The 27,473-nt window shown below is 35.5% G+C and overlaps 1 protein-coding gene across 1 annotated transcript; it reads left to right on the top strand.

Moving 5' to 3' along the window:
- Positions 1–8,053: 8,053 nt before the first annotated feature.
- On the top strand, positions 8,054–15,805 carry LOC144581952 (uncharacterized). Its single transcript, XM_078367956.1, has 5 exons — positions 8,054–8,130; positions 10,029–10,112; positions 11,281–11,313; positions 14,155–14,621; positions 15,645–15,805. The coding sequence occupies exons 2-4, from the start codon at positions 10,059–10,061 to the stop codon at positions 14,575–14,577; spliced, it is 510 nt and encodes a 169-aa protein (XP_078224082.1). The 5' UTR covers positions 8,054–8,130; positions 10,029–10,058; the 3' UTR covers positions 14,578–14,621; positions 15,645–15,805.
- The last annotated feature ends 11,668 nt before the right edge of the window (positions 15,806–27,473 follow it).

The following is a 27,473-nucleotide window of genomic DNA, read 5'->3' as shown; positions in this document are numbered from 1 at the left end:
TGAAGCAAGGGAGTTTATCTAAATGTTGTATTGTCCTAAGACCAACATTTTCCCATCCGCGATTGACTACCTCCTACTTGGGAGGTTGGCATAAGTTTATTACCCACAAACGGTGTTTGCTTAAGCCTTGGAAACTGGCCTTTAATTTTTACCCTCTGGTGGTGTTGAATCAAAGCCTTTTTTATTTAATGTGTACTGAATAAAGGCCAGCATGTCAGAGCCAGAGGCCATTAACTCCTTCAGGTGAATGGCCTGGACACCCCAGCTTGCTCTTTTACTGTATTCTGTGTCTGAGTGAAATTATTCATGCATCTTGGGGTCGGAGGGCGCCTGTTATATCCCAACATGAAATAATAAAAGAACATGAGACTAGTCACATCATGTAGCAAGCCTAAATAATCTGCTTGTTTACCTGAGACAATGCATTTTCTAATTAAACAAATTTGGGTTATGTTTTCTGTTATTTGAAACCAACATACCTTAAAAGCCAAGACTCCAAGTTATTTCAAGCCTCCATGCCTTTTTCAAACATTTTCTTTGCTAGAGAAAGGGTCTTGCTGTCTTGCCTGGACTGGTCTCAAACTACTGGCTTCAAGCAACCCTCCTGCCACAGCCTCCCAAAGCGCTGAGATTACAGTGCCTGCTGTACTCCCAGTGCCGCACTCTCATAGGGTAAATATCATCTTTCATATTCACCTCATGAGCTACCATCTTTAACCACTTCTTGGTATGATTACCTGTTGTGTATCCCACTATGTACATTCTTCAATCACACTATCTTTAATATTTTATTGTATTTACTTGATAAAAGATACTCCTATGTCACAAGATAATCCTACCCATAGTTCCCTCTGACACAGATAACTCCATCCAAAGTTCCCTCCGTCCCAGTGTAACCCCTGTTTATAATCTCCACTGTACCCTTTCCCCACAAATGCCCCTACTGTGGGGCATAAAACTCTCCTCCAGGTCACAGGAAGTTTCTGACCACAAAAAGAGAGAGAGAGAAGCCAATTTCATAAGGCAAAGACTTCCGATCATGAAAAAAGAATGTTCTTTTCAGGAGATTCCCAAACTACCTGTTCAAGTTGTTAAACTAGCTCTACATGAGGATGCATTAAAGAACGTTAAGAACTTCAAGGTACCAAGAGCAGTGGGAAATTAAACCAGCGTGTTTGTAGTATACGTGCTTCTACTCATTCAACCTATTGCAAATTGGTAGTAAACAAAGAATACATTAATTACAATTTGAGTCTGTGGCCTTTATTTTCTTTACAAAACTACTGGTATGTTGTTTTGCTTTTCTCACACGTGTTGTTTCTATATTTCAAACATAGCAGAAGGCTGACTTAAAATAGGCATTTTCCTTACCTCAGATTACTCCTCTTCTAATATTCTCCATCTCTGCAAAAGGCACTATCTTCACAGTTGTCCAAGAAAGAAACTGGGGACTGAGCCTTCACTTCCCACACTCTCATTCTCCATACCTAACAAATGCAAAGTTTTTACCTTGACATTCTACATAGTACTTTAGAATTCTTTGCCTTCCTTCCCATGGCCATTGCTTTATCCAAATCTCTGTCAAGAAAGAGTGGCATTTTATTATACAAATTGATTATATCACTTCCACCTCCTAATTCAAAAAATTATCCAGTGACTTTCCACCAACTTTAGGATGAAGTCCAAAATCTTTATGATATTTGTTGTGATTCATTCAGGGTGGCTGGCAAAATATTAGGGAAACATTGGGAAGGTTATTGATTATAGCCTCAAACCTTTTGGAAGGCCTAAGATTTCACTGGGACAACTGGAGGCAGCCAGATCATTTACATTCAATTAGGGAAAAGATAAGAGACAATAAGAGGCCTTCCCAGTTAAGTCTGTTTACCCTCACATTCCTTTATCTCTAACTGTTTACTCATATAAACTTTGTCCTGGATGGCCCTCTTAGGAGGAGATCAAAGGGGACTTACCAGATAATGGTGTTTACTCTGGTCCCCAGAACCTAAAGCTTTTATCATTCGTAAACCAGTCTTTTAAGCATGTTAATTCTCCACGAGCATGTCGACTTAGAACCTCTGTTATGAAATCTTTACTGAATAAATGTGAGGATGGGACTGGGTGTCTTGCCTGATTGGCTGCTGCTCTCTGCAGTGTCCCACAGTGAATTTCATGTGGTCTTTGTTTACAAACAACATCCTAGATTATAATTCTCTGCTTAGATTGGAGTAAAATTTAAAGTCTGATAATGGGAATGGTTGTTATTCCAATTCTATCCTTAACGTGGTTCTATTAAAATCCAGTTTAAGTAAAACAGTAACCTCTGAAGCTACAGCTAGACCATGAATTGGTAAGGAACAATTAAAAGTTTACCATATAGCTTTGCTCCTCAGTAAAAAAGAATTTCCCAATTAATTAATAAGTTGCAAAACCTGTTTTCTATCTTAAAAGGCAACACCACAAGCACAAGTCTTATTTACCCTTAATTTTGTAAATGTAGATGATAAATTTCAATTAGCTATAAAAGAAGGCCCACAAATTAGCTGAAAAGCAATCAAAAGCTAAGCATGTAAAACCACACGTTACCCTTTAAAGGAAAACATTAAACCACGTTAAATAATATTCATTGAATTAAGAAGTAAAAATGTTGTATCCATTATCATAAAGTGAAGAAATATATATGTAAGTGTAGTGAAAACATATGCATGAAAGACTGATCAAAGATAGTCTTTGCTCAGCTAGTAAGTCACTGTTTTCAGAACAGTTTGCCAGTTTAAAGTCCATAAACTTGGTAAGCCTAAAAACTCAACTGCAAGATTTAAACTATTCTGCCTATGACTTTAAGCACAAAGTTAAAGTATATAAGTTAGGTCTCTGCTTCCAAAGATGGTTTCAGATTTCCTCTTAAAACTTCATGTTACCAATTTCAGCTTTCCATCTTAATGAATTATACAATCAGTTGCTAAGTTATAATCCTAATATCATCAAGAGTTCTTTAAGTAAAGAGCAATTCAAAGCAGTATTACACTGCTCCATATCTAATGCTTTAAGACTGTTTACTGACAGATCAGATAAACAAAGAAAAGCTGCAGTCTGGTAAAGACCACATAATTCAATCACCTAAGATGAGTTTACCAGCAGCCAAAGAGCTGGGATTGAAGCTGTGATACTAGCAATAAAAGTTTTTTCCACTCAGCCCATAAATATAGTAAGTGACTTGGCTTACTCAGTTTATCTACCACAAAATCTTGAAACAGCATTAATTAAGTCTAATCTCGAACCCACATCTCACTGCCTGGTCTATTGGCTTATGGCAATATACAAGCAGACTTACAAGTAACAACATCACTGCTTGACCAAGACAGACAGAAACAGAAAGATTAGTGAGAGAACTAGAAAGAAAAATATTATAGAAGGGAATTTATGCAAGTAGATTATATAAATTTTGTTTTGAATGTCTAAGCAAGTTTTAAAACATTAATTGTAAAAGAAATTCTGTATGTAAAGATATTAGTTAAAAGTCAAGAAAGTATCCAGTTTTCTGTGAACTGGACATTAAAATAAAGCACAACAGGTTTTTCTTAAAGCTCTAACCTGTTCTTTAACGATTATAAAAAGTTTCTTAGCATAGGTACAGCCACTAGAATTTCCAGCACACCAGCACCAGCCACGAGACTCCATCCTCATCAAACAATGGAAAGAAGAAAAAACTCAAGCCAGCATAAGAAAGACCCTGCAGGATGACACAAGCCCTGGACGTCACCTGGAGAATGCTAAAGAGGACAACGCAGAAGGCTAAGAAAATCATGCTTTGGATTTGTTTCTTTTTTATTCTTTCACTCTACCTGCAACCTGTACTTGCTACACTCTATCAAGTACATCTTCTAATCTACATTTTTCTGCTCTGTGACTTAAACTAACACCCCCTTCATAGCTTCTAACAACTACTGCTTGGCTAAAAGAAATTAACATATCCCCAGTGAAGTTCCTCATTAATGGCATACAGTAAGCTGAAATGCCAAGTAACATTACAGGTCAGACACAAAAGATTCATAGCTACACTTATAGCTTTTATAGTCTCAGCCATAGTCATCTGCCAGTGTTGCAGTGGCATCTATTACTGAGTCAGTATGAACAGCTGCCTTTGTAGATAATCTAGCAAAGAATGTGTGTCAAATAAACTTCTTTTACAGCAAGGTATAGATCGAACAATTCCAATCTCTGCCTCCTTGTCACATGAGGTTCTCCTTTGTGTCTCCATGTTAAGATGTCTTTCTGTTTATAAGCACACCAGTCATTGGGTTAGGCCACTTTTAATCCAGTATGAACTCATTCATCTTAACTTCATTACATCTGAAAAGACACCATTTCCAAATTTGAGGTCTCACTTAGAATTACTGGGGGTTAGGATTTCAGAATGTTTTTTTTGGTGGGAGGACATAACTTAACCCATAACCCCTTTAATGCTTGTCTTCCCTGCCAGTCTGTGTATCTAATATTTAGGATGATCATATAATTTGTCATGAAAAACAGAACACTTTTGAAACTGAAAGAGATAATTAATGATGACTCCAAAACAACTATAAACCAGAATGTCCTAATAAGAGCTATCAACACTGCATTCAAAGCAAACAAATCAGATAGCATTGTTCACTGCTCAATTCTGAGAGCCTGGAACACAATAGATGCTCAATAAACATCTGTAAAATAAATGATTAAAATGTACCAGTGAATGAGAAAATGATGTTTTCATTTATTAAACTGAATGCTCTCAGGAGATAGCTGGTTTGCACTGGATGCTTAGCATTGAATACCAGTTGGCCAAGACAAGAAGGAGATGACTGGTTGCAAGCTGTGGAAAGGGAAAGATCAAAAACTCAAAAGCATAAATGCACTTGGGTTATTAATAATTTTTAAGTAAGCAAAATGGGTCTGAGTATAAATTGTAACAAATATATCAAATTGTAACTGATATTAAAGCTTTACAAGCAAACCAGAAATACAATCAAATTGTATCAGATAATGCATATTAGTTAGGATTCTCCAGAGAAACAGAACCAAATGGGATATATAGAAAGAGTGAAAAAGAAAGCCAGGCTGGGAATTCAGGCAAGACTTGCTATGGCAATATTGAGTCTGAAATCCACAGGGCAGGCCAGCAAGCAGGAAACTCAGAAAGAGTTCTATGTTACAGTCTTGAGGTAGTTTCTTCTTTTCCAGGAAACCTGTCTTTGCTTTAAAAGGCTTCAACTAATTGGATAAGGCCCACCCCCCATTATGGAGGGTAATCTGCTTTACTTAAAGTCAACTGATTGCCAATGTTAATCACATCTAGAAAATACCTTTACAGTAATATCTAGACTAATGGTTAACCAGACAATAGGGCATCACAGACTAACCTAGTTGAGATAGAAAATTAACCAGTTTCATCGGGTGTAGCAATTTAGCATTAAAACTTCATATAACTAACAGCTCCTATTCCCTGAACTAGTTTCACTAAAATTAGAGTTTCAGGAAAAAATGCATTGATGAAATATTGGAATGAATTTCCTAGAGTCTTTAAATAAGAATATACATAAGAAGGGGTCATTCAGCTTTATCACCATGGAGCTTCAGTAAACTCTTCTAAAGCTAATGCTCTGTAACATGATTTGGGAAATGTAGATATAGACAATAGGAGGCAACCGAAGTTTAAAGCATTGGATTGGCATGTTACTTGTATTTTAGAAGGAAAATTTCAGTGAAAAAGTAAAAGTTGGATGGGGAGATAGAGGATGCTAGATACAGAGATACAACAAACTATGGCTTTCATACTAGAAAGAGATAATGAAGCCTGAAAAAAGATCAAGAATCAATAAGAATAATTATCAACATTTTAATATTTATCAAGCTAGTCCAATCACACTGTAAACAAAATGGTTACATAATAAGCATGAGCTTAACTACACAGACTCCATGAATGAACATTTTATGTCAAAATCCGAAAGCTCAGACGAGCCCTGTTGGGTACAATAGGTGTGCCTAGCCAAGTTATCTAAGCAAAAATCTTGTGAGTGAAATCCTGAGATTTTTCTCTTATTCTACAGAATTTTACATTAGAATCATTTGCAACCAAGGAAAGGAAAGAAGATTTATACACACATAAACACACACACACACACACACACACATACACACACACACTTGGTCAAAAGCTTTATATTTCACTTCGATTAATGCCAGGAAATCTGCTAGTTGATAGAGCCACAAAAATGCCTAAGACCAATGCTCTCTGTGTACAACTTACTCACCATAAAGATTAACTACAATGTCTCACAACAAAAGTTAAAAATACATAAGAATATCTTGATGCAGAGGGACGAAAAAGCCATAGGGGAAAAAAAAAACATGGATTTAAATAGTGACTTTTGAAAATATGAGCAAGTTATTTATTTTCTCAAGTTTCGGTCTCTTCCCACACAAAATCGCCATCTATGTAAAAGCACACAGACCTAGATCTGCATCTTTATTTATATTTTAGGTTGTTCTCGTTGTTTTTAGTTGTCCTAAAAATTTTTTAGAAAGTATGTGTAAACTGCAAATCCAATAATCAAGGAGACATTGCATCTAGTGCCCTCCAATTTACCTTTAGGATAAAAAGTCTAGAGGTCCTTCTCCTTTCTTTCATTCATCACAGTGTGAATTAATGCCAAGCGGATGTACTATTGTTAACAGTTAACTTGAAAGAAAAGCGTTGAAAATCTGATTATTCATGAGTAGGCTTTCCAGATGATGTTTTCCTATCTTTCTGGTAATGAACGACATTTTCATGGAAATTAAAGCTTGCAGCAAAGCAAATGTCAAACTACTACAATTCTCACATTTTGTATTGATCAGTAACTGTCACATTTCTTCTGAGCAAGGTTTCTTCCTTGATACAAAACTATTGTACAATAAAGAATTATTCTGAATCTAGTGGTAAAAGATGTATAGTAAAAAATGTCAAAATGGTTTATTATTTACCTTTTTCTCATTTTTATCCTTTTTTTTTTTTTTAAGTCAAGGTCTCACTTTGTCATCCAGGCTAGAGTATAATGGCATCATCACAGCTTACTACAGGCTTAACCTCCCAGACTCAAGTGATTCTCCCACTTCAGCCTCGGAAGTAGCTGGGACTACAGATACACACCACCATATACAGATACTTTTTAAAATTTTTGGTAGAAACAGAAAAGGCTACCATGCCCAGCTAATTTTTGTAGAGATGGGATTTCATCATGTTGCCCAAGCTGGTCTCAAACTCCTGGGCTCAAGCAATTCTCCCACCTCAGCTAATTTTTGCAGTTTCTGTAGAGATGGGGTTCCATCATGTTCCTGGGCTGGTCTTACACTTCTGAGCTCTAGTGATCCTCCCACCATGGCCGCCCAAATTACAGATATGAGGGCCTTTTTTCTCATTTCTATGTTCAGAAGAGGTGAGAAAAGAATGCAATGCTCTTGAACCATTTATGTTTCAGTTGAGCTAATTTTATAATCTCTAAAATTTTACTTTCAGCAATAAAGTATTTTACTTTAAAAAGCCCAAATGAACATAAAAGAAGCTATCATTTTCAAATACTTTCTGCCAGTTCAGAATACACATTAGCACATAATAGCCAAGCTTTATATTGTAAATAGCAGAGTGCAGTTAAAAAGAAAGAAAACATTTTAGGCCTTGGGTTTCTGGTCAAGTTTCAATAATTATTGCATTGCAGTAAAGTGTTAAGAAAATATCTGAAATTAAGGAAAGAGTGGACTCAAGGTATCACATTTAAATTATAATGAATAACCTTCACTTTTTCTAATACACAGATAATTAACCATGATGTTGTGAAAAAAATGAAAAGGACAAATGTTAACTTTTAAAAATTATACCAGTCCTTTTTTTGTTTCAGGAAATGATTTGGATTAACCCAGAGGCAAAGGCTAAAATAATAATAATAATATTTTGCTGCGCAAAATGGAAGTCATAAGGGAAAAAAAAATCCTTTATAAGGATTCATCCTTTATAAGGCATGAATCACCTGTGCTCTTTCACTGAGCTTACAGATTTCACGAGCTGAGGAAAGACTGACATTGCTGGACAAACAGAAGGAAGACCACCTCTTTACGGTATCTTTTTTTTTTTAATTTCAAAGGCTTAAAAATCCATTTTCTTTATTCTTTGATTCTATGCAGTTTCTAATGAGTGGAAGTATTGTGAAATCTCAAACTCTGCTTTCCACAGACTTCAACAGAAAACAATGCATTTGAAAGGAAATACCATAAACAGAAAAAAATTGAGACTGCTTTTATAAGTTCTCAACCTACAAGTTTTATCCACTTTTATCAGTAATACGTTAAGAATTTCAAGAAAAATGATAATCATAAAAATAGCTTGTCCTCCAGAATCTCAGAATCTTTAAAGTGGCCCTTTCTATTCATAACCTCATATTTCAGTTTTGAACCTATAAAAATGAAAATGTTCTCAGTGGCGGAAAAATCAATTTTACTAAATTACGCAGGAAACCACTGGGCCTGATTTTATATTAGTTGATTGCCTCTTTTGTTACAAAAGGATGTATATATTAATGTTGAAATGTGTCTCATACTTTGCTTGAGATTATGACTGTCTCATATGGAGTGATACACTTATTAATTTGGTTTTCTATTCTTATTCTTGGAGTATTAAAATATGACCACTTCTTCAATCAAAAAATAAATCATTTTATTTTAAAAACCAGAAAAACAGGCCTCTGATAGCTTAGGTAATATGACCAGGATTTGACAACTGAAGCTCTTAACTACTTTTCTTTGGGAAAATGAATGTTAGCAAAACAAAAAAAAAGAGAGAGAGAGAGGAAGAGAGAGATTCATTATTGGAGTATCATGGGCTTGCCAAATTACAATGAAACAATATTTTTATAATGCTCTTCAAATAATTATCATTTGAGATGGATTTGTTTTTTACATTTTATTTGGATGGGAGAATTCAGAAGTAATAATTGTATCCAAAAAATGAAAGATTAATAGAAATATTAAATTTTAAGAGTTATTTGTAGATGATAAAAATAATACTGTTAAAATCAACATGAGTATTTCATATTTCTAACAATATATGTATTTTAGGTTATGAGAAAACATTAGATTTTTCTGTCTATTGTTTTAAGTATGTAAAGTGAAAATCAGAGTCAGAAGATCATTTTAATGGAAATTTCTTAGGTTTTTTTATGTGTTTAAATTATGATATCAAAAGAATATCATAATTTCTTGAAAACAGGAAAATTCCCACATAAATTATACAATCATCGCATATCTAACTTTATTTTTGCTTCCATTTTTCTGTCACCTATGTGGATAATTTACGTACAGCATGATATTTAAACATTTCCCTTATCATTACAAATTTTTTAATTTCCACAGTCTTCATGATTATGAATATTCATATTTTTCATATTTCAAATTTCCATAAAGTCTTCATGATTATGAATATTCATATTTTTAATTATCAGTAACACTGAAATTAACACTATTGGGTTTTTTTCTATTGCTTTATTTACTGAGAATAATTTCTAAAACTTAGGTTTTTTAAGTTAAAGGTATCAACATTTTCATGTTTCTTTTGTTATGCAACTATTTAAAAATGTATCTAAATTAAAAGAACTAATTATTGTGTACAAGGTTGGGTACCTTACCACATTCTCAGTCGTATTTTGAGCTTGCCTTCTTAAATAAGTAATAATCATAAAACAGCATATAAAAAGATAGGTTCAGTATTTGTTTTCTTGACAAATGAGAAATTTTGTCAGAATTTTTTATTTACTTTATGCAGTATTATTAGAATTCACTATTCTTAACCTTTACTCATAACTGTTGGACTCCATCTTTTTCTATTAAATTTTATGTTCTTCTCATGCCATGAATGTGATATATGCCACAAATATGCCATAACAGGCAGAAGTGTTTTTCCATTCGTTACTATTTAGCAAGGACAAATTTTTATTTCTTTTATTGTGTCATCACCCATGAAGCTGCTTGGTTCCAGAGGACTCAAAGACAAGATGAAGGCTCTGATTTTGTTTGCAATAATTTTGATCTTTACTGCTTGCTTCACGGTAAATATGAAATATTTTACATATATTTATTTTCTTATTCAGTTCCTAATCATAAGGGATATATCCAGTTCATTGTTTTATACCAATGTAGCTTTATACTAAACAAACTCTGTTTTTATTTAATTTCTAATACCCTAATTTAACTTCCTCTATGATCTTTTGTTGACCTTGGAATGCAATCTTCATATTTTTCTTCTTCCACATACTGAGAGGTCTCTAGCATTCCAAACACATGTAAATTGGACATTGTAGTGTTGTGATTTTTAAGTTTTTATGTTAGTCTGATTCTACCTCTGCAGGAGCACTCCTAGATAACATTTAGTCCTTGGTAGACTCTCCAAAAAGAAAAAGATGTGAAGAAGAAAACTGATCGTAAGAAACACTGTAAAATGAACTTGCAACCATATAAAGAACTCCACATGAATCAAATAAATTAAGAAAATCTAGACATAATATTAACTGCCAAGCAAGAGCATGTGCTTGCTATCCCATAGTGTTTTTAGATTTGTTAACCTAACACCGGCACTTAAATTACATTACCTAGAGGATGAGAGGGACATTTTCTAAGACTTATTGCTGTGAACATATTCCAGTATCATTTCATGAACAACCAGTGTCTCATGGGCACTGCTAACTATGGGAACTGCCTCTTCCTCTCCTTCCCCATGCTGAAATGCAGCAAAGAGGATTTTCCATCCCATGAAAAACCCTATTCCAGAGCTTCTTTGGACCATTTATTTTTCTCTTCTATAAAAGACAGGTTGGTTTTTTTCTCACACCAACTTCTTAAAGATGCTTGTAGTAGCATAGTGGTCTCCAGGCTTGACACCTGAGTGAAGGGTAGTTATAATGATAATGGAAGCCAAATCTAGCACTACCTGGTCACTGCGGACCAGGTGCCGTGAATGTAGAGGAAAAGGAATCCTTCTGCTAAAAGGATTCAAGAAAAATAGATCATCCTTATTCCACAGACTGTGCACTCTTTAAACTGTTAGAATGTTGCTCATGCAATGACGACACCAGAAATTTTTAAAATGTATTTCATTCTATTTTTCCTAATGCAACCACATTTTGCCCTCAGAACTGACTTACAATCACTACCCTTCTCAAAATCCCATACATGCTCTGGATCTAATGTTTTATGTTTGTGTTTTCCATCTCGTTTTAGTCTGTTGATGCCCTTAAGAAAAGAAAACACAAAGTAAGTATTATTATGATTCTGGTTATCTTTTCACATTTTCAATCATAATCAAAAGCCAGTATGTCTGACAAGCTGAAAATGTACAAATATTTTATTTTCAACCAAACAAATGCCGAGAGAACCAGAGAGTCACCTGAATATCAAAGTTTAGGAAACAAATGGGAATAGTTTTGTGTAAGCACCAAAATCTCGCCTCAGTTACCTGCCTCTTGATATGTATTAATCTGCAGTGGGAGGAGGACAAATTAGTTCATGAAATGCAGTGCTTTCCTAGCCATCAGTTCCAAAATCTGTATTTCTTTATTCAGTGTAGATATATTTTTCCTTATATGTGTTGACGATTTTTTAAATAAGGAACATTTTCTATGATCCTGAAAAAAGCAAAAACTCTGCTACCAGCAGCCAGTGGGAGGCTACTAGCCTGCCAGTCCCAGCTCATGTTACTCTGTCTGCCACCCTCTGCCTAGCCTTGGTGGACTGGCTCTGGCTCAGAAAAACCAGTGAGTTTCTCCATCAGCCTGTGAGCTGCAAGCACACCTCTTGCAGTGAGATCTCAATCCCAGCCTCGGAGAGATGGGTCCTCTCCTTTTTACCTTTGTTTTTCCATTGAGTACTCTCCTTCGTCCTTTGGGATTCTTTAGTTTTCCTTTCCCATAGAACTACCAAAGTTCATACATGACACTTAATCAAATTTTCAATGAAATATTTATTAAACCCCCTCTTTGTCCCTATGTTCTATTTATCTCTGGGATGTAGTTAATCCTGTTATAATTAATAATTCATAATATTAAACTTCTCTGTTAAAAAAAAAAGCAAAAACTCTTTATTTTCTTAAACCCAATGCTATCCAATAAAAAGGGGAAGAAAATCCAAAATCTTCTAGAAAGACTTTGAAGTACAAATCCCTGTGTCCATGCTCTGCCATTTCTAATTCTCATAACCCCACCCCACATCAGACTGGAGGTGGAATACACAGGAGGATGTGTTACCTGAAAATACTTGTCATGACACCCTGTTAGATCCCCCTTCTCCTTTTTCCTCACCACCAGATATGTACTCTAAATGAACCTTAAAAAAAAAGTGTTATCCTGCCTCTAACCCTGTGGAATAGATATTTCTAAATTTAATGACCCAAATTGTTCTAACATTCAGAAGGAAAAAAAACCATTCCAAATCTGTACATTGCCTTGAAAATTTCAGCAATATACTTCTTCTCTATTCTGTTTTTTTCTCTACCCCTTCAACCCCATCACCTTATAATTTTCAAAGTGAAATAATTCTGAGAAATGTTCAGATACCTGTAATGGGATTGGTCTGACAACCTCCATTCAGTGAAAACTAGACCAATCTGTGAATATTCAATTTGTCTCAAACCCTGATCATTCCATAGTATCCCTGTAATCAGCTATTCACATCTTCCTAAGTGTTGGAGTTGTAAGTAGGGAGAAGAGCAGCTCCAGAGTAGGATATTTTTCTTACTCACTGATCACTGATTTATATTATTACATCATGTTTTCTTTCGATTGCCTACAGGTAAATGTAGCCACATATACCAAAGCATCAATTTTGAAAATATAGCTGACATCTCACATTCTCAGAGCAATAAAAATCTTGCAAAGGGTTAAGAGAAGAGAAAACAACATTTTTAGAATGTTAAAGCAGCTCTCTAGTTTAATTGACTTATCCTAAATGTTGAGTAGCTCCTGGCTCTTTCAGTAAAGATCTACAGAAGGCTAGGATCTATTTAGTGAACAAACACAACACTGTCAGAGTCACATGGCACGGGAGCACCAGAGCCTGAGGAGTGAAACTCTTCCCCCAATAGTCCACACTATAAGATACTCGAAACTCAGCCTGAAAGACATTGGCATGAGAAAGATGTACAACACACAAACAGATGAGAACATGCTTCATAGAGAGGAAAGTGAAGCATCATATTTAGAACTTCAAGAATTAGCCTCTACCAGTGAAGACAAAATGAGAGACCAGGGCCTAATCAGAAATCCTCAGGGAATGTCATGTCAAAAGTCTGTGTAACTGAAGCGAATTAAATCAAAGTGTCCTTTGCATTGCTGAATCGAGGCTTTCACAGGATAGAAATGCACTGACAAGGTAATTCCGGCTTTTCGTGTCAGTGTTACTGTGCAATGAGTCAGTCACGTGGATTCATGGAATGCTTTATCAATCTTACTGCATTTTCAGGTATATGAAAAAGGGACAATGGAAAGTTTCTGTTGCTCCTTTTTTTCTCTTTATTCCGAGTAGTAAAATGCATTATACTTTTTTACAAGATGGAAATTAGAACGGATTCCCCAACAAGTACTCCATGAAACATTAAAACCCTAGTATGAAGAAGTGCTAAACAGACACAAACACACACACACAAAATTTTTCATTATTAAGTAAATTTGAAAAATATCACATCTCTTGGATATTCTAAATATTCACTCTATATTATGTTAACAATTCCAATAAGTACTGCAGTTAAAAAGAAAAAAAAAACCATGTTTTATTTTACCAAAAACCTTTCCAAAGTTATTTGGCCACCAAAACTTTTACAACATAATGCTTATTATGGAACACATTTTGGAAAAACCTGTAATAAAACTACCAACTTTGAGAACCACAGGGACATAGTTTACTTCATTTATATCTCAGCCAAAATCATAATTAAGAACACCATATGAGGTATGTATATTACTCATCAAATTACTTGTGAAATAAATTTGGAATAGTTGTATGAATGTAAGTGGTAATATAAATACATATTTAAAGCTGATTTTAGTTTATGCATCCCACCTGTGTAAAATCAATTATTTGTTTTCTGTTCTCTCTTTGAAGTCTAACCATAGTTCTGAAAAGAATTTCAAACCATTTAAACAAAGAAGGCCTGTAAAGGCAAACTACAAACATTTTACAAAATTTGAACTGGTTCCTGGTGTTCCCTTTGGTCTCCATCATTTCTTCCCCCATCAAAGCCTTCATCACCCCCACTGCCCACATCGTCCATCATCCAGACCCACACAACGACCTGAGAATGATGTAAACCCTAGTTCTCAAGCACTACTAGCCACTTATGCTCCTACAACCGTTGCGGCCACCACAGCCACTTCCATTGCCTCTATCAGCAAAACTACAGGTGCCACTTCCAACACCACAGCTCCCAGCAGCCTCCAATCTGAGGTTGTCACCAACACTGCAACAACTGAGTCTAACTCAACTGAGGTGGCTGACGCCACCACTGCCAATTCTACAACTGTCTGAGACGACAATAACACCAAATCACGAGATAATAAAAGCAAACCAAGGTAAATATTTTCCAAAATATTTTCTGAGTGACTTTGACATGTGTCTGGCCACAATCAAAAAGAAAGATAAACAAACAGTTTCTAACTCTGGCATATGACTTAGAAGCTCTTATTCCCCCTTTATTTCATGAACTGAATTTGGTCTCATTGACTATAGGTCATATCTATAAACCCAATGTTGGCAGATTCCCACAAAAGAAACACACAATTAAATGATCACCAAATGTGTATAGGATTTTGCTTTTTTATCCCAATACTAAAATATGTTTTATTTATCAGGAAAAGCTTATTTTTAATTAGAGTCTTAGTAAATTAAAGTTAGTTTAATTTGGACTTAGTTCAGACTTCAATATTTATTAAATTCCACAAACTGCACATTTCACAGAAGAGGAAGTCTTCCTCACTCTTTCGGGACCTGCCAACACTAATAAGGCAAGAAAGGAGTAAATATTGTAAAAAATATGACTATTATCCTTGAAAACAGTAACATAAACAAAACCCAACCAAAAGAAGAGCTCTCTTGCTATAAACAATGACTGAAACCCACACATCATGATACAAATAATCATTCAGAAACAATATCAAAGAAGTAGGACATCATATATTCATCTTATTTCTGAATATAACAGCTTATAATTACAAATATAAATAGGAAGAATTATCCTAACTATATAATGTAAAAGTCACAATATAGATGCCAATGGTTGAACACTTAGATCAGATGTTGTTGTAGCACTGGAGATTTCTATTGAATCTAATTTAATACTCGTATCAACCCTGTGAAACAGATCGCATGGGCTTCTTTTTAAAGAAGAGGGTACTAAGGCTATGAGAATTTAAGTTACTTTCCAAAGAACGCAAAGTCATAAATGGAAGACCAGTCTTCAAATTCACATCCATTTTACTCTAAAGTTGCAGCTTCTAATGTCCTTCCCACCATTTGGCTATTTTAAAACAATTCAAGAGGGTAGAGTTTATGTACCTTTAGTTAATGTCTCATGATTTTTTGTTTTGTTTTTACAGATCCTGAAAAACTGAATATTGATATATTTGTGATCACCTTCTCTCAGCATTTTGTTTTAACAAAAATATTAGAAGAGGTATAAACATGTAGATATATGATTCTTGCTGTTTTTTCTTTTGTCTTGCTACGCCATAAAAATAAACCTGACTTACGCATTTGATTACATGTTTGTTGATCTCTTCTTTATTACCGTAGAATGACAGCACTAATAGCACATTCATCCTACCACATATTTCTATAACACACGAAGTAGGTGTTAAAATAAAAAAGTAAACTCTTCACAGACTAAAAAAACCAAGTGTTTAGAAGCCATCTCATATAGCATGTTAAAATATTGCAAATCTTAGAAATCAATTTCCTTTTTGATATAAAACACAATACATTTAGTCATAATCAAATACATCTAAAACATACAATTTTATTTTATATAAATGTACAATGTAAAATTACAAATATGATAGCTCCAAAAAAAGTTGAAAAAATGGCAATCCTACTTTCAAAGGGATTATTTATTTTTTTTTCTTTTTTTTTTTTCAAAGGGATTATAATCTAGGTGAGACATTTTTAAAAAGCATTGAAGAAAAGTAAGTTAAATTCCTACAGATCTACAGATATTCTTTCACAATTGTTACTTCTTCTACTAAAGAAATATTTTTACCAGAGATTGTTTAACCAAAACTTTCTACCATTTTGTATATAATTTTATTCAATGATATACTAATACTAGGTCAATATCTAGTTGATAAATTCACCCCCATGATTTAGTAAAACTTACCTAGATTTAGGACAGGGAATATAAGAGTCCAAATACAAAAGCATTACTCCTCACAACACAGTTTTCCTGGGTATTGATGGGTATGAAAAAAGAGGAGAGGAATAAGAAGGAGAGAGAAGAGAAAGGTAGAAACCTGAAGAAAAAAAGAGCAAACAGCAGATAAAAAGGGAGTAGTCAGAGGAAAGAGAACTAAGAAACTTACGTGAAAGTCAAGCAGAGAAAAAGGATTTTAGAAAGAGGGTTAAACATTTTAGAAGAGAGAGTAAGAAGGAAAATAAAAAGAGAAGCATAAAGAAGAAATGAATGGCAAATGTTTGAAAATAAGAGTTTCATCTGTTACCATTTCTCTCTTCAGATTTTCCTATAAGCCCTGTTTCTGCTATTCACCTATAATTCTATGTCTCCTGTCCTGGATTTCAGTGTTAATTAGGTACACCCAAACTCCCATTTCATTGTCTCGACTCACACATCTCTACCATTCTGAAATAGCCTTCTAATTATCTCCATTTTCGCTAGTCAAGGTCAACCCTCTTGGCTCAATTACCAACTTCTTCCTGAGCTCTTACACGACTCATGGACATCAGCTTAACATTGCTCTGTCCTTTACTCTTCATATCTATGCCATCAAAGCGATTGGTTGATTACATTCCTTGAAAGTATATTTATTCCATCCACATATCCATCCATAGTCCCTTTGTCACTACCCAAGTCTATCTAACAACTGTAGCAACAGCCTTTTATCAGGTTTTTCTCTCTTAAGTTTCACTTGCAAAGATCCATTCTCCATACTGCTCTAGGGTTCACAGTGGTCAAAAGAAAAAAATACTCTTCAGAGAACTAAATCTGAAAAAGTGAATTCGGTACTGAAATAAGCAGTGATTTCTACATCTAGACTAGTGGTTTTTGACTGGGGATGATTCTGTCCCCCAGGGGACATTGGGTAATGTTTGGAACATTTTTGGTCATCACAGCTTACGATGCAACTGACACCTAGTGGGCAGAGGCCAGAAAGGCACAAAACAGATCCCCATAACAAAGAATTACTTGACCCAAAATATCAATAGTGCCAAGGCTAAGAAACCCTGCTCCAGATTATACTAAACTTTCTATTCTTCAAAAATAAGTGTTAAGGCATTGAAAGCATCAAGTGTGATAGGTTTATTGAATTATGGCCCAACTTTTCACACTTCCCTTTAAGAAAGTTCATTGATTGTATCCTTTTGCATTGTCTCTGGGCTTGACTCTTGGTTTTTTTTTTTTTTTTTTAACCAGGGGACAACACCATATCAATCAAACTTGTGAAGAGCAGAGATTTCAAAAGCATTCGCACATTTCTGTTTATTTTTTTCTTTTGAACTTCTCACATCACCATGAAACCATGCCCAGACTAGCTTGAGAAATATAAAAAAACATGTGGAAGAGAGCTGAGCTCTCCCAGTCAAGGCCATCTTAGACCAATCAGCCCCCAGCCAGCTCACCAGCTGAATGAAGCATATAAGTAAGCCTAGATAAAATCAGTCAGACCCGGCTAATTCAGGAAACCTGCCCAATCCAGGAAACCTGCCCGGTGATCACACTAGTATTTTTAGTAAGAAACACTCAACCATTGCTGTGTTAAGTCATCAGGTTTTGCAGTGGTTTGTCATACAGAAATAGCTAACTGATACACTGAGAGAACCAAAAATCAATCTATATCTCATGGTCCCATTATTTCCCAATCAAGACCCTGAACTGGGCATTGTAGATCTTCCTAGATTAAGATTCAATCTTCTCCAGAAATTGGCTATTCTTGTGACTGAGTCCTAGTTTTGGTCTTCAGATGCTTCTTCCCTTCACCTACAGGAGATCATAGTTTATACCCATGCTCTGAGGAAGATTTCCTGGCCTTCACATTCAACCTTTAATCGCCTTTCTTTATCTATTCCCCAAAGCAACAGTTGCTCCCCAAAACAGGTTCCAGTTAAAATGAAAGAAGTACTTTTCTTATCTATTTTCCTCCTTTTGATTGGCACGTTTCTCAAAGAACACTTTATGAAACAACTGCACTGAAAGTATTTACAGTGTATACTAACACTGCAATTTCCTGGGCCCTATTCTAAAGCAAAATCATCAGAACCTCAGCCAATGGATCTGAACTTGTAGTTATCACCAACCTCTAGATGGTTATTAAGCACATCAACACTTAGTACAAATATGTCAGAGCTTGGAGAAGACCAATAAGAGATTAATGACAAGGAAACTGAGGCAACAGGACTTCTTTGCTGAGATTCTTCTAAGGTAAGACCCCTGAACAGATATAGCAATATGTTAAAAAAAGTCATGTGTTTTTGTAAAATTTGAAAAGGCAAGATATTTTAACTACTATTAACATTGCTTTTCTTACTTTTCCAATTTTTCCATGAGCAAACCTCCTCTTATACCAGGTGGACTTTGGATACCTCTGACCATTTTGTATTTATAATTTCTCCTATAAAGTGGCCTTACAGTGGTTGTAGAAATTTTCTAATCATAAAGTTGTGTTGTTTTCCTTGTAGTCAGTGCCCAAATTATATAAGCCTCAGCTCTCTCTAAACCTAGATCTGCTTGTAATGGGGACGCCAGGGAGTGATCCAATTTGACTTCGTCATTTTACAAAGGAAGAAAATAAAGCTCCAAGAGATGAATGAACATTTCCAATGCCATACAAGTAACAGATGGCAAAGTCAATTCTGGAATTGGGATCTTTTCATTTCCATTTCAGGGAACAATACACTGTTTCCTCCAAAATATAAAGCTGTTAAGGCATTTGTACTTTTAGGTAATCCCTCATTATTTTTAATAAAATCCATTTTTAGAGTTCTTCATTATTTTTAAGTAACAAATTTTTACCAGTAGATTGTATGTACTTTTTAGGAATAACTTTATTAAAGAAGCCAGAAATGATCTTATCACTAATTCTGTCCCCTTCTGATGTTCTTTCTTCATTTAAATAACTATAATAATAACATCTTCATGCAGTTATTTTGTATATTAAATGAGAAAATAAGTATAGCATGTTTCACCATATGATAATTGTATTAAACTAATGGTTTAAAATTGTTTAAGTTCTTGTCATTTACAGAGAAAACTTGTATATGACTAGATTCTTTTTGTTAAAATAATATGGCAAAAGAAACATTTTTAGAATTTAGATGAATCCATGAATATTTCCCATGGAAAGGGGAACTGAATTTTTGTGGTTACATGGTTGAGGTTATCAATCTAGCAAAATTCTGATTAAATGGCAATTGAATACTTGTTTACATTCACAAATTGGGACATCCAGTTTATACTATAAAGACCATTTTCACATTGGAAAAATACACCTCCCACTTAAAAACATTGGGAAATTTTCCCATGGCTCTCAGTGGAAAGAAAAGCTACTTTTCTCAAGAAATGATCATGATCATATTTTATGGACATTGTAACTGTTTTATCTTATTTCTTCTTGTTACAACTTTTGCTACTTGGGAGTTCAGAGCAATTTTGTCATCAACTTCCAGAAAGTTTACAGACCTATGTGATGTGGGTTTCTTGCAGCAACCAAGCTGCATGAGTCAGAGATAGTAACTTTTCTTCAGTCTACAAGCTCTGTTGTTAATTACATTTCATCATGCTAGACTTCAATCCAAGAGAATAAATTTCTCTCAGAGCTCAATGGCATTATTGATATCCTACACAACATTATTTCCACAGAAATTTTTAAGGTAATCTGTAAATTCTAAAGCTTGATAAATATTTAAGGTGGCATTACCTTAGAAACCATATCACCTCCTTCTGAATAATCTAGAAGAAGCACATACTTTCCATAGGTTCAAAGAAATTATCATTACTGTTCTATTTCAGTGAAAATAAGTGTAATACAATAGGAAAACAGACTTCAAATGTGTTGCTGCATGACTGAATTTAATTTTGCTAATTTCCTACCTATATTAGAAAAAATATTTTCCATCTGTCATGTAAAACTCTGCACTAACAATAATTTTACTCTACTGTCACTTTTTAAATTTCCTATGACCAGAGACATTAGCTCTTTTAGGTATTGTTCTAGTAAGTATTTAGTCAGGATCTTTTACAGCCATGAATTAATTAAAGATTAACTGGAGTGACTATTCCTCTTTCTTAAAAGACCTATGCTTTCATTTGCTTGTGTTCCTCAAATTCTTTGTTGGTCACAAACCACTCAGAAATTGTCCTTTGGTTTTGCCAGCATTCATCCTAAGTCGCTCAGAGCCAATGATCCATTACAATGTAAATCTTACACCTTGACTTCAAACATTTGGCTGATGAAAATGTTGGCACCAAAACAAGAAAGAAGAGACATTTATCTTTTGACACAATTAATTACTGTCAGCAAAGGAAGTGAAAATGTCTATTAATTAGGAATAGAACTATTTTCACTGATGTTGGGGCATGTAATTGTTCAGCAACATATTAAAGACTAAGATTAGCAAACCAGGAATTTATTTTTATTGCACTTAATTATGTCATCAGAATTGTTAAAGGTAGTGAAACTCCAACAAAGTAAATGAAATTAAGTATAGTCATTAAAAACTAAAATAAACTCTGAAAGTGTGACTTCTTAATTCCTACATTACTCATGACTCACAAAAATTTTAAAACACTAAGCACTTAAATATACTGCAACTTCAGCAACATACACTGTCTTATACCCAGCAGGTAGTCAATAAATGTTAGTAAGAAAGATACGAGGAAAAAATGACGGAAGGAAGGAAGGGATGGAGGGAGGGAGGGAAGAGGGAGGAGGGAGGGAAGGAAGAAGGAAGGAAGGTCCTAATCTCCATGACGTAGACATTATAAATATAAACACTCTAATAATATATTTTTTAATTAAGAAGTTGAGACACAATAAGGTAAAATAGCTTGTCTCATATAACCCAGAAAGGAAGTGTTGTTACTGGGCTTTGAAGTAGAAAGACCTATTAAGTTCACTTGATTCATCTTTCTAATGTACTGTAACAAATGTTAATTAAGGGTATGGTGATTGTTAAGATTACAGAGGTGACAAGAAATACTAGTTAAAAAAATCACTTAGGTCATGAAGTGGGCTGACTTAAGGTCAAAGTCTCACTCAGCTAAATACCATCTATGTATAAAACTGAGATGACAATAGAACTTATTTTAACCTTCCACATGGAATATGTTAGAGGCTTAATAAATAATAGCTGTTATGATTACATGATAATGTATAAAAACATGAGATTATATGATCATTTAGCATAGGATAATTATTCTCAATGCCTAGATTTATCAGAAAGACAAGGTTATAACTTTGCATTAGATATTGCTTTGAAGTAAAAATATCTGTATAATTTTTCCATAATCAAAAATTTTGCATGTCATATTTTTGATTCAAATTCTCAAGTTAATTATGGCAAGGACAACATGACTTTTAAAACACAGTTGTCCTTAGTTCTTTATTGATAAAAGAGAACTTCCTGGAAGAATCTGGAAAGATGGCTGAATAGGAGCAACTCCAGTCTACAACTCCCAGTGAGATTAACACAGAAGGTGGGTGATTCCTGCATTTCTAACTGGGATACCTGGTTCATCTCACTGAGACTGGTTAGATGATGGGTTCACCTCATAGAAAGTGAGCCAAAGCAGGGTGTGGTGTCAACTCACATGGGAAGTGCAAGAGGTCAGGGAGCTACCTCCCCTGGCCCAGGGAATTCATGAGGGACTGTGCTGTGAGCGACTCTGCCATGAGGTACAATGCACTCAGACCAGGTACTATGCTTTTCCTATGGTCTTCACAACCCACAGACCAGGAGATTCCCTAGGGTGGCTACACCACAAGGGTCCTGAGTTTCAATGAACACTGGTCAGTCATTTGGACATACACCAAACTAGTACAGGAGTTTTTTTTCGTTTTTGCTTTTTGGTTTTTGTTTTCCATACCCCAGTGGTGCCTAGAATGCCAGAGAGACAGAAACATTCACTCCTCTGAAACAGAGGCTGAAGACAGGGAGCTGAGTGGTCTACCTCAGCAGATCTCACCCCCATGGAGCCCAGCAAGCTAAGATCCACTGGCTTGAAATGTTCATTACCAGCACAGCAGTCTGAGTTCACCCTGGGACACTTGAGCCTGGTGGGGGGAGAAGCGTCCACCATTACTAAGACTTGGGTAGGCAGTTTTCTCCTCACAGTGTGAACAAAGCCACGGGGAAGTTCCAGCTGGGCAGAGCCCTCCACAGGTCAGCAAAGCTGCTGTAGCCAGACTGCCTCTGTAGATTCCTCCTCTCTAGGCAGGGTATCTCCAAAAAAGAGGCAGCAGCCCCAGTCAGGGGCTTATAGATAAAACTCCCATTTCCCTGGGACAGAGGACCTGGGGGAAAGGGTGGCTGTGGACACAGTTTCAGCAGACTTAAATGTTTCTACCTGCTGGCCCTGAAGAGAGCAGCAGATCTCCCAGCACAGCTCTTGAGATCTGCTTAGAGACAGACTGCCTCATCAAGTGGGTCCCTGACCCCTGTGCCTCTTAACTGAGAAACACCTTCCAACAGGGACTGAGAGACATCTCACACAGGAGAACTCCAGCTGGCATCTGGTGGGTGCCCTTTGGGACAAAGTTTCCAGAGGAAGAAACAGGAGGCAATCTTTGCAGTTCTGCAGCCTCCAATGGTGATACCCAGGCAAACAGGGTCTAGAGTGGACCTCCAGCAAACTCCAGTGAACATGCAGCAGAAGGGCCTGACTGCTAGAAGGAGAACTAACAAACAGAAAGGAATAGCATCAACATCAACAAAAAGGATGTCCACTCAGATATCACATCCAAAGGTCACCAACATCAAAGACCAAAGGTAGATAAATCCATGAAGATGGAAAGAAACCAGTGCAAAATGGCTGAAAATTCCAAAAACCAGAACACCTCTCCTCCTCTGAAGGACCACAACTCCTCATCAGCAAAGGAATAAAACTGGATGGAGAATGACTTTGTGATGAATTAACAGAAGTAGGCTTCAGAAGGTGAGTAATAACAAACTTTTCCGAGCTAAATGATCATGTTCTAACCCAATCCAAGGAAGCTAAGAACATTGAAAAAAATTTAGAGGAATTGCTAACTAGAATAATAAGTTTAGAGAAGAACATAAATGACCTGATGGAGCTGAAAAACGTAGCACTAGAACTTCGTGAAGCATATACAAGCATCAATAGCTGAATCAATCAAGCAAATGAAAGGCTATCAGAGAGTGAAGATCAACTTAATGAAATGAAGCATGAAGAAAAGATTAGAGAAAGTATAAAAAGTAATGAATAAAGCCTCCAAGAAATATGGGAATATGTAAAAAAAGAAAAACAACCTACATTTAATTGGTGTACCTGAAAGTAACAGGGAGAGTGAAACCAAGTTGGAAAACACACTTCAGGAAATTATCCAGAACTTCTTCAAACTAGCAACACAAGCCAACATTCAAATTCAGGAAATATAGAGAACACCACAAAGACACTCCTCAAGAAGACAAACCCCAAGACAAATATTCATCAGATTCTCCAAGGTTGAAATAAAGGAAAAAATGTTAAGTGCAGCCAGAGAGAAAGATAAGGTTTTCCACAAAGGGAAGCCCATCAGACTACTAGTGGATCTTGGCAGAAACCTTGCAAGCCAGAAGAGAGTGGAGGTCAATATTCGACATTCTTAAAAGAATGTTCAACCTAGAGTTTCATATCCAGACAAACTTAGCTTCATAAGCAAAAGAGAAATAAAATCCTTTGCAGACAAGCAAATGCTCAGAGATTTTGTAACCACCAGGTCTACCTTACTGGAGCTCCTAAAGGAAACACTAAACATGGAAAGGAACAAACAGTATCAGCCACTGCAAAAACATACCAAATTATAAAGGCCACCAACACTATGAAAAAACTGCATCAACTAATAAACAAAATAACCAGCTAGCACCATAATGACAGGCTCAAATTCACACATAACAATATTAACCTTAAATCTAAATGGGCTAAATGCCCCAGTTAAGACACAGACTGGCAAATTAGATAAAGAGTCAAGACCCATCAGTGTGCTGTATTCAGGAGACCTGTCTCACATGCAAAGACACACATCGGCTAAAAATAAAGGGATAGAGAAATATTTACCAAGCAAATGGAATGCAAAAAAAAAAAACAGGGTTGCAACCTAGTCTCTGGTAAAACAGACTTTATACCAACAAAGATCAAAAGACACATAAAAGAGCATTACATAATAGTAAAGGGGTCAATGCAACAAGAAGAGCTAACTATCCCAAATATATATGCACTCAATATAGGAACACCCAGATTCATAAAGCAAGTTCTTAGAGACCTTCAAGGAGACATAGACTCCCATAGAATAATAGTGGGACACTTTAACACCTCACTGTCAATATTAGACAGATCAATGAGACAGATAATTAACATGTATATCCAGTACTTGAACTCAGATCTGGGCCAAGTGGACCTAATAGACATTTACAGAACCCTCCACCTCAAATCAACAGAATATACATTCTTCTCAGCACCACATCACACTTATTCTAAAATTGACCACATAATTGGAAGTAAAACACTCCTCAGCAAATGCAAAATAATGGAAATCATAACAAATAGTCTCTCAGACCATAATGCAATCAAATTGGAACTCAGGGTTAGAAACTCACTCAAAACTGCACAACTACATGGAAACTGAACAACCTGCTCCTGAATGCTACTGGGTAAATAATGAAATGAGACCAGAAATAAATAAGTTATTTTAAACCAATGAGAACAAAGACAGAACAGACCAGAATCTCAGGAACACATTCAAAGCAGTGTCTAGAGGGAAATTTATAGCACTAACTGCCCACAAGAGAAAGCAAGGAAGATCTAAAATCGACAAACTAATATCACAATTAAAAGAACTAGAGAAGCAGGAGCAAACAAATTCAAAAGCTAGCAGAAGATAAGAAAATCAGTGAATCCAGGAGCTGCTTATTTGAAAAGATCAACAAAATAGATAAACCATAACCAGCTTAATTGGTTATTGAAAAGAGAGGAGAATCAAATAGATGCAATAAAAAATGATAAAAGGGATATAACCACTGATGTCACAGAAATACAAAGTACCATCAGAGAATACTACAAACACCTCTATGCAAATAAAGTAGAAAATCTAGAAGAAATGGATGTATTTCTGAATATATACACCCTGCCAAGTCTAAACCAGGGAGAGGTCAAACCCCTGAATAGACTAATAAGAAGTAGAAATTGAGGCAGTAATTAACACCCTACCAAAACAATTCAAGGACCAGATGGATTCACAGTCGAATTCTACCAGAGGTACAAAGAGGAGCTGGTACCATTCCTTCTGAAACTATTCCAAAAAATAGAAAAAGAGGGAATCCTCCCTAACTCATTTTATGAGCGTAGCATCATCCTGATACCAAAACCTGGCAAAGACACAACAAAAAAAGAAAATTTCAGGCCAATATCACTGATGAACATTGATGTGAAATCCTCAATAAAATATTGACAAACCAAATACACTATTACATCAAAAAGCTAATCCACCATGATCAAGTCAGCTTCATTCCTGGGATGCAAGACTGGTTCAAAATATGCAAATCAATAAATGTAATCCATCATAAACAGAACCAATGACAAAAACCACATGATTATCTCAATAGATACAGAAAAGGCCTTCATAAAATTAAACACCCCCTTCATGCTAAAAACACTCAATAAACTAGGTATTGATGGAACATAACTCAATATTATAAGAGCTATTTATGACAAACCCACAGCCAATATCATACTAAACAGGAAAAAAACTGGAAGCATTCCCTTTGACAACTGGCACAACACAAGGATGCCCTCTCTCACCACTTCTATTCAACATAGTATTGGAAGTTCTGTCCAGGACAATCAGGCAAGAAAAAGGAATAAAGCATATGCAAATAGGAAGAAAGGAAGTAAAATTATCACTGAGTGCAGACGACATGACTGTATATTTAGAAAACCCCATCATCTCAGCCCAAAATCTCCTTAAGCTGATAAGCAACTTTAGCAAAGTCTCAGTATACAAAATCAATGTGCAAAAATCACAATCATTCCAGTACACCAATAATAGAGAGCCAAATCATGAGTGAACTCCCATTCACAGTTGCTAAAATGTGAATAAAATACCTAGGAATACAACTTACAAGGGATGTGAAGGACCTCTTCAAGGAAAACTACAAACCACTGATCTAGGAAATGAGAGAAGATACAAAACATTTTATGCTCATGGATAGTAAGAATCAATATCATAAAAATGCCCATACATCTCAAAGTAATTTATAGATTCAATGCTATCCCCATCAAGCTACCATTGACTTTCTTCACAATACAGCATGGTACTGGTACCAAAACAGATATAAAGACCAAGGGAACAGAACAGAGGCCTCGGAAATAACACCACACATCTACAACCATCTGATCTTTGACTAACCTGACCAAAACAAGCAATCGGGAAAGAATTCCCTACTTAATAAATGTGTTGGGAAAACTGGCTAGCCATATGCAGAAAACTGAACCTGGACTCCTTTCTTACACCTTTTAAAAAAATTAACTTAAGATGAATTAAAGACTTAAACATAAACCCTAAAACCATAAAAACCCTAGAAGAAAACCTAGGGAATACCATTCAGGACTTAGGCATGGGCAAAAGATTTGATTAATACAACAAAAGCAATGGCAACAAAAGCCAAAATTGACAAATGAGATCTACTTAAACACGGAGCTTTTGTACAGCAAAAGAACCTATTATCAGAGTGAACAGGCAACCTACAGAATGGGAGAAAAAAATTCCAATATATTTATCTGAAAAATGTCTAACATCCAGAATTTACAAAGCACTTAAACAAATTTAATTTACAGGAAATAAAAACAACCCCATCAAAAAGTGGGCACAGGATATGAACAGAAACTTCTCAAAAGGAGACATTTATGCAGCCAAAAAACATATGAAAAAAAAAACTTATCATCACCGGTCATTGGAGAAATGCAAATCAAAACCACAATGAGA

This window comes from Callithrix jacchus, chromosome 3 (genome assembly GCF_049354715.1).
Source record: "Callithrix jacchus isolate 240 chromosome 3, calJac240_pri, whole genome shotgun sequence".
Classification (NCBI taxonomy): Eukaryota; Metazoa; Chordata; class Mammalia; order Primates; family Cebidae; genus Callithrix; species Callithrix jacchus.
The sequence above is the reverse complement of the archived record's forward strand: the minus strand, read 5'-3'. Positions and strand labels throughout refer to the sequence as shown.